This window comes from Astatotilapia calliptera, chromosome 16 (genome assembly GCF_964374335.1).
Source record: "Astatotilapia calliptera chromosome 16, fAstCal68.1, whole genome shotgun sequence".
Taxonomy (NCBI): Eukaryota; Metazoa; Chordata; class Actinopteri; order Cichliformes; family Cichlidae; genus Astatotilapia; species Astatotilapia calliptera.
The window spans coordinates 25781489-25794118 of record NC_137437.1 but is presented as its reverse complement, the minus strand read 5'-3'; the positions used below and the strand labels follow the sequence as shown (position 1 = coordinate 25794118).

The following is a 12630-nucleotide window of genomic DNA, read 5'->3' as shown; positions in this document are numbered from 1 at the left end:
GGCTGGAGAACTATTGCTCAAGACCACTTAACCAGACCAATTACAAGCAATATACGTGTTTTGGAAGTAAAATCCGAAGAAATCAAGTAGAGCTTATTAGTCTAGTTTTGGTACTTGCTCTTCCTCTTTTACGTATTTGTTTTTGTATCACAAAAGTAGGAAACATTATGGAAGAGGTCTGTTTTTAATATCCAAGTACTCTGTCCTAATAAACAAAAAAGAAAAAAAAGAGTACTGTAGTACACAGTGCTGTATTATAAGTCCTCTGCCTTTTTTAGTATTTTAGTCTCTTTTGTCCTTTGGTAACATTTTAAAGCTGTCTCAGATGAAGTAAATAAACAAAACAAAACAGGAATATATGGTGAGTCAGTATATCTCATTATTTCTGTTCCTTCTCGCTCATATATAGTTTCCCCATCATTGCTTGACTACCAATCTGAATTCTGAAAAACAGTTGCCACAGTTCTTGAAAAAAGACAGTAATTATGCAACCAGCATCCAAAGTTGCATCTCAAAAAGAGTGAACTCTTGTCCCCACTGAAGTCTTCTCTCATCCTCAAAACTTCTCTCCCCTCTCTTTCTCTGACAGCGCAGATCAAACAGCTTTGCACAGCGTGTTATGCTGCATAGCACAAAGTGACTGTGTCCCTTCTTGTGTTGAAAAGGCTCCTAGGTTTCAGGGAGCTTGTCAGTAGAAATCTGTCAAAAGTACTCAGCTGGGTTTGTTGGACTAATACCCAAAGACCATGAGGGCTTACCCCAGGAATCTGGACACTTCACAAAGAAATTAACTTAGCAAATCAAAAGCTCAACGCCCTAGCTGACACCCTAACCACAGTCCCCTTTGTTTGGTTTTAGCAGTGTACACAATACACTTCTGTTTGCTCTGCTCTATTTTCCTGCCCAGGAGTAAGCCTGAGGGTAGGGTTTGTGTGTTCTCTGTACTCACCATCCTGTCTCTCCCTCTTCACTTGTTTCTGTATGTAAGCAAATAAGCCTCCAGTCTGCGTTCCTATTGGCTTTACCCAGGACTTTCTCTAAAGAAGGGGAGGTCCTTGAAGCCAACTCAACCACACTTCCTCAAAACTTTCCTGTGAGGGTTTGCGAGTGTAACTGTCTTGATAGTGGCATAACTGTTGCAGTGTCGTTCTGATGACCATCCGGTAAATGTAAGGAGATCTAAAGGTGATCTGATATCATCAAAGACTGTTTGTCTTGGACTACATTCCTGGTGTGAAGGGTAATCCTACCAGGCAGCCTATGATGGAAAACTAACAACATTAAGGTAAAATACATATTTCAGATCAAACGATTGTTATAGCCTCAGAACTTTGTTTCTAGAAACATACTATGATTTGTATTTGAAGGGCAAGAAAACGAGACTAAGAGAAAAAGAAGCTGAATGTCCGTGTATGTTCAGTGTGTTTATTTATTAATAGCAAGCACAACTCCAGCTAAAGAAAGAGAAAAAGTTGGACCAACTACTTTATCTGTTACATTGTAAATGAATTCTTTCAAGACCAGCTTACAACATACAATTGTCTGACCTAGGAAAAATAGGCTACAACAATTGAGAACTCCTCCTTCTCTACCTGCATTGAAATAGGAGAATGTCATCAGAAACACAGGAAAGGGAGGAGATGGATGGGTGGAAGGAAAATATTTGCTTCTTTCACAGACCAAAAATGTTTTCACAGAGTGAGACTGAACTCCTTGAATTAAGCTCTATTCTGTTCCAGGTTTTTAGGCTAAACACAGGAGAATGTGCTCTCAAATCCTTTGAGCAATTTTTTTAATCGGCTCTTCCATGCGGAGCAGGTGGGGAGAGCAAGAAAGAAAAAGAGAGAGGGAAAGAGTTCACCTCAAACTATACTTGTACATTCTTTGAACTCCTGTGAAGTTTATATAAGTTACAATGCACACTCACACACACATAGGATCTTTCCTGTTTGAAATCTATCCAGAAGTGGGATACTCTGTGATTTGAAACGCTCCATTCCCCCCCCACACAATCATGTGCTTGCAAAAGATTATTTTACTGCCTCTAAAACTCAAATCCCTGTGTTGGCTAAAGCATTTTAAAAATGTTGGTATGACCATTTTAATGACAGAAATATGCAGTTGAGTGCACTTCATTGGTCAAAAGCATGTAGAAAATCTAAGTCAGTATCTCATGACTTCAATCAATATGCAGGAAACCAAAAAAACATCAAATTAAATGCTTTCTTTAACAATGTTTCTTGAGATATTGTTTTAATAAACTTCCAACTAAATAATCAGATGTTTATCCAAGTGACGTTATCTGTTCTCTGAATTATTTAGAATGCGACAACCTGGCGACAACCTTCTCCGTCTTCTGTTTTTGTTGTGTGTAGAGTTAAACACAAACAAGTCAGTTCCCATGGGAAAATGAGCTCAAGTCTGTTTGACTGATTCCACAGATAAACTTTTTCCCTGTTTTTCTTTCTTGTTTTTTATATATACAGTTAAAAATGCTCTGTACTAAGCAGAATCCCAATATGACTCATCATTTATACTCATCAGAACAAATAAAGTCATTACATACATACAGAGTCAACTGCAAGATTACAAGCTTTACCTACAAGTATTCTGTAAATATACTAAGGGAGGGATTTAGGTGGTTAGTGACAGCCTTTGTATGAAAACTTAAGGCCTTACATAATATATATATATATATATATATATATATAATGCATCGATTAAACCACCACTACGTCTAGTTGGTTGGTCAGCAGCTGTTTGTCTGGAACTTCAAGTCCCACAGGATCTTAGCCCTGTTGTTCTCAACCACCTTTGGTGCTGTGTCCCATTGGGAGTTGGGGACTTCTAGTCTATATGTAGCACAGATGTTGCTAAACACTGTCTCAACCACTTGATTGTCCTTGTCAGTGTACACTGTCCCAACTTGCGTCTTACATCCTGTTGCATAGTCTTCAACTCGGGTTCTGTCAGCTGTGGCAGACTCCTGCCTCTATAGATCTGGTGCTTAGGGCTTGTTCTTGTGCTGCCATGATTAGAGTGTCTTGGTTGTCCTTTAGGCTGGCCTTTTCTAGCCACTAGTAGGATTTCTTGATGTCAGCCACTTTCTCTGTTGATGTATGCAGGGGCTTGGTTGTTCATGATAGTTCCTCCTCCTGTTCCTCGTTGCCATAGCCATCCTCTGAGTAGCTCATCTTGTGGACCATCTTCCTGAATTAACTGTGGATGCTTTGTGTTTCCTCTTGAATTGTGGCTCTGAACCTCACTAATTCTTACCTTCTCTCTTCCCATTGCACTTAGAACTTCAGGCATTGGGTGCAGAACTCCATGCATTTTGAGAAGCCTCACACTTTTCCAATCTGAATGACGCCCCAATGCCCTTGCAGTAGATCCTGCGAGCTAATCGGCTAGTTCACTCCCGGCATACAGCTTGATGTCATCATATGGGAGGTGAGTGAGGGTCAATCCACCCCTGAATCTATGTCCATATTCACTTTTAGTGATGAGCTAAGTTGAGGCTTACACAGAACAAAAGCTGGGATAGCGCAGCCATCTTACAGCAACCTTATTTGTGCTGCCACGTATTCATGAAGTGGTCTTAGTGTCTTCAGACAGTAGGCTTGGATCATATAAGGGCCTAGTGCTGTCTAGCTCTTCACTGCGGATACTCATTGAATGTTCAGAGCACCAGTTATGAATTTTTTTATAGTACAACTAAGAAAGAAAATATTTTTTAAAAATAAAAAATAAAAAATATTATTGTATTTCATATTTTAAAATCATCTAGTATTGACAGAAGTAAAAAGAGCTCATTGCCCATGACCCTATTGTCTCAGCTGTTTCCCTTTAGAATAATTGATACTCAAACCTCTTGATTTAGTGTCATTCTTAAAATTTAGAAACAATCCAGACATGAACTCTAAAAAATATCCATATTAGAACTACAAAATGTTATTTCGTGCTTTTGGTGAAAAAAAGGGCATAGTCATAGACACTTTTTTTAAACTGATTGACACATTCTAGCTTTACTGTCAGTATTTCATACTTTTGTACTGTATATTTTGTTCTTATTTACTACAGTGTGTCAAAATGAATAATTTTTCTTTTATTTATTCTGTTCAGGATTTTCTCATCAGCACTGGCAAGATCTTTACATACTGTAATAACTTATAACTGTGAGAGGAGTGCTTTTTCATAATGAGAGACAGATTGGTGGAGTTGCAGCAGAAGGCTCAAGAGTTATCTGTGGTTGCAACTGAGAATACCAATCCTTTCTCAGTGGAGGATGATGATGACGACTCTGTGGCGTTTGGGGTCATAAAGCCACAAGCTGTGGTGTTTGAGGAGGAGCCAGTCATTCAGGACTTTCTGTCAGAGGTTGAGCATATACAAGATGACATTGCAGTGCTGGAAACAGAGGTAAAAATGACTAAACTAGACTTGCATTTAGCATTTGTTTATTTATTTATTACACGATATTTGCAGGATATTACTTACTATGTTATTAACGTGTGTTTCCAAATCTTACCTACAAACAGGTCCTTAAGTTCACTCAACAGCAAAAGACCATGGTGGCAACCATGCGTCGTTTTAGTGTGATGAAAAAAGAGAGCAGCATAACACGAGACATAAAGCTCAGGGCCGAAAGCCTCCACCGTCGTTTAGACAACCTTTCGAAACAGGTCCAGAAAACTATGGAGCAGCAGGGACCTACTGCTGCTTTAACGAGAATACAAAGCTCCCAACATGCAGCACTACTCCGCCGCTTCCAGCAGGTCTGGAGTATATTCTTACTATTTTTTTTTTCTTTTTGATATTTAACTCTTTCTTTCTTTTTTTCTTTCTTTGGTAGATTAGTTTGAAAAGAGTTAAAGTTTCACACACACAAACACACACACACATACACACACACACATATATATATATATATATATATATATATATATATATATATATATATATATATATATATATATATATATATATAAAACACCCAGCACGCCTGCGGGCGGTTTATCCTTCAAGCTCGGGTCCTCTACCAGAGGCCTGGGAGCTTGAGGGTCCTGCGCAGTATCTTAGCTGTTCCCAGGACTGCGCTCTTCTGGACAGAGATCTCCGATGTTGTTCCCGGGATCTGCTGGAGCCACTCGCCTAGCTTGGGAGTCACCGCACCTAGTGCTCCGATTACCACGGGGACCACCGTTACCTTCACCCTCCACATCCTCTCGAGCTCTTCTCTGAGCCCTTGGTATTTCTCCAGCTTCTCGTGTTCCTTCTTCCTGATATTGCTGTCATTCGGAACCGCTACATCGATCACTACGGCCGTCTTCTTCTGTTTGTCTACCACCACTATGTCCGGTTGGTTAGCCACCACTATTTTGTCCGTCTGTATCTGGAAGTCCCACAGGATCTTAGCTCGGTCATTCTCCACCACCCTTGGGGGCATCTCCCATTTTGACCTCGGGACTTCCAGATTATACTCGGCACAGATGTTCCTGTACACTATGCCGGCCACTTGGTTATGGCGTTCCATGTATGCCTTGCCTGCTAGCATCTTGCACCCCGGCGGAAGGGGCTACATGAATAGGATGCGGGACCTATGGATTCTTCGATATATATATATATATATATATATATATATATATATATATATATATATATATATATATATATATAAATATATGAATACATACATACATACATACATAAATAAATATATACATTTATCTGTATTTGATAACGTGAAAAGAAATGCAGTAAATGCACTGTGAACACTGTGAAAACTGTCACTGCACCGAAGACCATGTTTATGTTTTCTACTGATGATAAAAAACATGGGACTAAAACGTCTCTCATTCTTCATACACTGTCTTCCTCTTATTTCTTTTGGCTGTAATTATTTTCAGGTAATGCGAGAGTATAATGAAGGCCTGCTGACCAAGCAAGAGCGCTGTAAGCACTTCATTATCCGGCAGCTGGAGGTATCAGGAAAACCTGTAACAGAGGAGGAGGTGGATGAGATGGTGGCCACCGGAAATTGGGAGGTGTTCAACGAGAACCTGCTGAATGATGTCAGAATCACGCGGACACAATTATCTGAGATCGAACAGCGACACAAGGTAAGGGAAGCACAAGTAACTCACTGGACCAACACAAAGGTAACAATAGATTCTTGAAGGCACCTAAAACAAGCAGCCATTCATGGCAAATAAACTAATTCAGTGTTCTTTATTTGATAGAAATTTGCTCCTTGATAAAGTTAGATATCCAGTCTGTTCATGCTGTGAATGTGAGAATCTTTAATAACAAAAATTAACAAGAGCGGTTTGAGAATGCATATGAGATAATATATCAATATTCAGCAATGCTAAACAATCCTTTAAAAGGCTCTTGGAAATAGATCTGGATCAACTGTGGAAGCTAATAACATTGAATCTGGCCCAAACCCAACCTCTGGTAAAATTTTCATGCAAATTCATTCGCTTTTTGATTAGCCCTGCTAACAAACAGTCAAACCTAAACAAACACATATCCTCTTTAAGGGAGGTAATAAAAAAGTGCCATTTTTAGCATGTTTTACAAATACACTACATCAGCTGACACAAATGGGTAAAGGAGCAGAAAAGGTTTGTACTGGTTGTTATTCTAGACATTTATCAGAGATTCGTGTAGACCTGGGACACCAGGTGAATAAAATTGACTCCTTGAGAATAGAAAGAAGTAGTGCTCTCTGTCCTAACAAACACCTTTACAGCCAGTGTTGAATACAGAGAGATGTGTTAGTGAAACAGGACATTAATCACTAAGTATATAAAAGTCATGAGAATGTTGAGCATTTTCCCATGCTCAGGTCATGGTCTTCCTCAGCCTGCTCCTTCATTGCGTCTTAAATCTTCTGGTCCTTTCTCCCATCATCTGACTAATGTCTCTCTTACCTGCAGTATTAATCCCACTATCCTTCTCCACCAACAGGAGTTGTTGAGCCTGGAGAACAATATGAAGGAGCTTCGGGACCTCTTCATGGACATTTTCATGCTGGTGGAGGAACAGGGGGTCTTTATTGAACACATTCAGACCAATGTAGAGATGACGCAGGATTACGTGGTTGCATCTAATGAGAAGTTTAAGGCAGCTGCCAGGTATAAGAAGAGGAACCCAATTCGACAGCTTTGCTGTTGCTGCTGCCCTCCATGGCGATGCTGCTTGTAATACATAGAATAATTAGAATCATAGCTTATTGGAAAACTGATTTTACTTCATTTTACCTGTTGGAAGTAAGTAACACTGGCTTTCAGTACCGCTAAAGTGACAGGAAAGGTACTGAACTTTTGGCTGTTGAACAGAGCAACAGTGAAGACAGATTCAACAGAGCATAGAAACCAATTAGGGGGAATGGGCCAGAATTGGTATGGGAGGCACCTATTTCATTCAAGAAGGTGTGAAGCGGCTGCTATTAGAAGAGACAGTTCTGTGAGTGCTACTCACCAACACTGTTGCTTACTGGAGACCTTCACTGTCATCTGACAGAGGTCGCAAACAAGGGGAGGCCACTGACTTTGCTACATCAGCAAGACTGATATCTCACCGTTTTTCTTTTTTTTTTTCCTTTTGTCATGCTACACGAACTCTTGATAATGACTTGTGGCTTGTTTTTAATACATTATCTGCACTTTAAAATGTCTTTTCTTTTGAGCACAAACATAAATTTACTTTAAGAGTGGCATTGAGCCATTAGATATTCATTCCAGTCTTGGTCCACATGCTGATGGAAAAAAGTTGTTTTACAATTAGTCATTAGTCTCATTTGCATTTCAAAGTAAGATCATTTTCAGTGAAAGAAAAAAGTAATTAATTTATGCACTTTCACATAGACGTATTCAAATAAAACTTTGAATAATGAGGCTTGATCAAAATATTTCTGCCATAATCACAAAACTGCAGGAAATCATCGAAGCCATTTGTGTAAAAATAAGAGCGAAAATTACATTTGAGGAAATTCATTAAATTCTTTATGTTTTGCATTTTGAGTGTTATCAATTCTTTTGGAACCGTTTCATTGTTCAGATGAATATTTTGCACCAATATGCATCATTATTAACCAGACTAATACACTACACAAAAGGGAACTGGTTTCAGAAAAGGAACCAAAGTATTACTGGGAATATGTTGACTGAAAAATAGAACCAGCAGACTCACACATGATGATAAGTAATGATCTTCTCTCCCCCATTTACTTAAGTTAACTGTATAATATTAACTAACAATCCCTGCTCATGACAAAGCCAAAAATAAGTGCTGCATTAATTCATTAATTAACTGCTGACCTTCCTCACTGGAACAGCTGAAACTCCTCTTTTTGTCTACAGTGCCAGTGATGTTCCTCAGTGAGTCATTGACCCGTGTTCTTGGGAATCCGGAACAACATACAGGTGAACTAGGTGTGTCAGAGCTAGCCTGGATAATCTGGTTTGTCTACTATCCCAGGATAGTTTCCACATAACAATCCCGCATTACTATAGGAATACTGTGTTAACACATAGCAGTTCACTTCAAACGCATGGTAAGATGACATGCCTTGGTCAAATAGTCTTCTGCTTAACTATATATTTAATTATATATATAGTTATATAGTGTTTATGTAGTGTTTAACAATAATATACATATAGTTAAACACTACAAGTATATTATAATTTTAACTCTAGCTGTAAATTAAGAATAAAATTTGATCAAGAAAATGTTAAAAAGTTACAATAATGACCTTTAAAATTTGTTTAGTAAATTACACATCTTTTTTTACAACATTCAAATGTAAAAAGATGTGTAATTTACAATTTACTTGTATTATACTGTTCCCTTAGATTTAGAAGGAGAACAGGGTGCGACATGTTTGATAGCTTCTTCTATCTGACTGAAAAAGTATTTTCCTTAATCTAATCTCGCGTGTTGTACATCAGCCTTTCCAATATTAAAAAGACATCTTGAAACCAAGACATTAATGCATGAAATACTTAAATTTAATCGTGTATATCAAATAACAATACACGACAGTGCATAGTTTACCCTTTTACACTGACATAGTGAGAAAAAATGAGACACTGCTGCAAATTGCAGGGTTACTGAACAGCAACAATGCCATCCAGTGTTCACTAAGATAATTACCAGTTTTTTAAAAAGTTATTACTTAATATGACAGGGCATGATGATGACATGACTGTGTAGTTATGAAAGTGCTGGAACAGCAAATAAACAGCAGACAGTTTTCTCCTAAAAGTGCAGAGATTTATTTTATAAATATTGGTGTGGGACTAGTAACACAAATATTACTCAGATTAGATGAACACTGCAAGGCAGTATCAAGATTCAGCTCAAACCATGATAAATACAAACAGTTGTCAGCAAAGCCTAGGAATAAAACACCTTTTTTTCTTGCATTGGTTCTATAACCAAACTGCAGAAGAATTGTGTTTTTGTGGTCTAAGTAAAAACTGTTCAATTAAAATGCAGATGTAAAATATCTGTGAGATATTTGCCATGACAAATGGAATAACCCCCTTTTGACTCTAAGTTAAATGAATGTATTCACACAGCATCAGTGATTGTGACACTTAAACTTTACTATTGTGAAACTTGTACAGTATCTTATACTACTCTATTACTCTAGTAGCCCATGACAACAGCAGACTGCTTGAGAGCAGTTATCAGTTCATAAATCTATGGACATCTATTCAGACTCACCAGGTTTTACCCAAAAGTCTGTTGTTTTTTCTTCCTCCTAGCAACAACTTGCTTCACATTCAAAAGGTTTCACTCTGTGGGAGCGGCTCTATTCAGCAAATATGTTCAGATGTTGAGAAGTTCCACTGTGGATTTATCTTGTTTACCCCCAACACTCAAGCCCTTATCCAATATTTCATCTGAAACCCTCTAGCCTGGAGCCAATGTAAAGTTTGTTCCTTTTAGCCAAATCAGATTTTCTTAGACAGTCGGTTTGCTTGGACCTGCTCCACCAGGCCTGCTCATACAGCTGTTATGAGAAGTCTGGACCTAAAAGCAAAATGTCCTTACTACCCACTTGTCCAAAGAAGGACACGTTTTTCACTAGTACAGTCTAACATATGAAGCAGCATTTTTGGGGTCCTAACCTCTTAAAGGTTTTTTTTTTTTAGTTATTTTCAAATACCAGAAAATGCTGATGAAGGATAGGTCATACTTATGGTTTCTCATTTAACCTCCTAGGACCTGGTGTCCACATATGTGGACATCACATTTTTGTTTATTTAGACCCAAATACTCAATTTTGCTCTACAAGGGCCAGATATCCACTTATGAGGACATTATACTACCACTGTTCTATCAAAATTTTAAACGAATATCCTCATTTGTGGCTCTCATTTTTCTTAGAAACAAAAATTGGGTAAAAAAAAATCTGGTAATTTTTTGTTTTTACATTCATCGGGCCTCAATATGCCCAAATATCAAAGAGAAATTAAAAATGCATGCTGCGGAAGAGTTCGGGTCTTAGGAGGTTAATGCTCATGCAGTTCTCAGTGTGGTACATTTGCATGCTACCTATTCATGCTACCTATTTGTCTTTGATGTAAATATATAAAAATTGTGTATGTTTCTGTTCTGTGTCTTATGTACTGTTTGTTTGTATATGTGTCTTTCTTGCTGCTGTTACACCCAAATTTCCCCTTGTGGGACAACACAAGGGGAAATTTGTCCCATGATAACATGGGACATATCGGCACAGAGAGAGTACTGGCACTGGTGAGAGAGAGGTTCTACTGGCCGTACATGAAACGGGACATAGAAAGCTATGTTACCAGGAAGTGCCGATGTATCATTAGCAAGAAGCCAACAACCCAAGTACGTGCTCCAATGGGCACCATCACATCCACCTCGCCTTTGGACCTGGTCTGCATCGACTATCTCCACCTGGAGCCCAGCCGGGGGGGATATGAATACATTCTTGTCGTCGTGGACCACTTCACCAGGTTTGCCCAGGCGTACCCTACCAAAAACAAGTCTGGGAAGACAGCAGCTGAGCGAATCTTTGGAGAGTTCATTCCGCGCTTTGGGTACCCAGCACGACTTCACCACGACCAAGGGCGCGAGTTTGAAAATGAACTTTTCAAGACACTGAGGGAGAAATCAGGTACTGGACACTCGAGAACATCCCCATATCATCCTCAAGGTAATCCTGCCGAGAGGTTTAACAGGACACTTTTACAAATGTTAAGAACGTTAGGTGAAAAAGAAAAGGGGAATTGGAAGGATCATTTGCCACACATAGTTCACGCTTACAACTGTACGCGCCATGAATCCACAGGTTTTTCCCCCCATTTTCTACTGTTTGGGCATCACCCGCGCCTTCCTGTAGACATTTTATTTGGTCTAGTTGGGGAGAAGCAGATAATGTCACACAAAAGCTACACAGACAGGTGGGCGAAAAGAATGACAGAAGCGTACAGGATAGCCAGTGAAAAAAGTAGGTTGTCTAGTATCAAAAACAAGTCTTTCTATGATAAAAAGCTGAGGGGTGTAGTGTTACAGCCTGGTGATAGGGTCCTCGTAAGGAACTGCAGTGAACGTGGGGGACCAGGGAAGCTGCGATCTTACTGGGAGAAAACCATTTATTTGGTTAAAGGGCAAATAGGTGATAATCCAGTTTATGCAGTCTATTCGGAGGGCAGTGATGGAAGTAAAACCAGGGTCCTACACCGTAACCTCCTATTACTGGTTAACGACCTCCCAGTTGAGGCTCCGCCTCCGAGATCTGAGCAGGCACCTAAGAAACCGATTAGACAGAGAGAAGCGGAGTTAAGTGAACAAAATAGACAGAAAAGCGATTCTAGTGACTCAGAATCTGATGAGGATGCAGGAGGGTACTGGTTTAGGTTCCCCAGAGAGGCTAGACATGTTGAAAGAGACGTCCATTATAGTCAATCTGGCGTACCCCCAACAAGCCAAAGCCCTGAGGACCAAAGGAACCGCTTCCAGTTACCAACTAGAGACAGTGAAAGAGAAAGAACCTCCAGCGAACATGAACAGACAGGAATAGACAGTCAGATGCCCCCTGTCCCTGAGGTACAGGCACAGCCAAATTGTCTGGAAGAAGGATGTGAAAGCTCCACTTTACCTGGCCAAGCGCTACCACAGATACCAGCAGGTGACCCACAGACTGAGTTAAGAAGGTCAGCCCGAGAAAGGAGACCTAGACAAGTGTTTACTTATGAGTCACTGGGAGAACCGGCTCTACAGCCACAGGCCATAGTATCTGCACTAGCTGCGCCATTCTTTCCATACCAGCCATGGACACTAACACCTTTTGTACCATTTAGCCCAGGGTTTGCATCTTGTGTGCCTTATACAGTTGGGCCATATACTTACCCTGCACATATGCCATGTTGAGTATTTGACTGTATTACTTTTGAAAATGTTTGTATTTTTGAATGTCAGGAGCCATTTCCATTTGTCAGGGAGCGTGTGACACACTAATGTGTGATCCCATCAGAAGTAGTACTTAAAAGAAAGAGAGATTTGTCACCGAAGTGAACTATGTTTAATGAGGTAGTTGCACCCCCCAGCCTCCGGGTGGCGCATTGTTCAGTGAGACAGAATAGCGAG

At 39.6% G+C, this 12630-nt stretch overlaps 1 protein-coding gene across 1 annotated transcript; it reads left to right on the top strand.

Annotated features, from left to right (window-relative positions):
- The first annotated feature begins 1140 nt into the window (after positions 1-1140).
- Positions 1141-8021, top strand: stx19 (syntaxin 19). The gene is made up of 6 exons (XM_026144876.2): positions 1141-1285; positions 3301-3450; positions 4123-4419; positions 4539-4775; positions 5907-6119; positions 6973-8021. The coding sequence occupies exons 3-6, from the start codon at positions 4198-4200 to the stop codon at positions 7207-7209; spliced, it is 909 nt and encodes a 302-aa protein (XP_026000661.1). The 5' UTR covers positions 1141-1285; positions 3301-3450; positions 4123-4197; the 3' UTR covers positions 7210-8021.
- The last annotated feature ends 4609 nt before the right edge of the window (positions 8022-12630 follow it).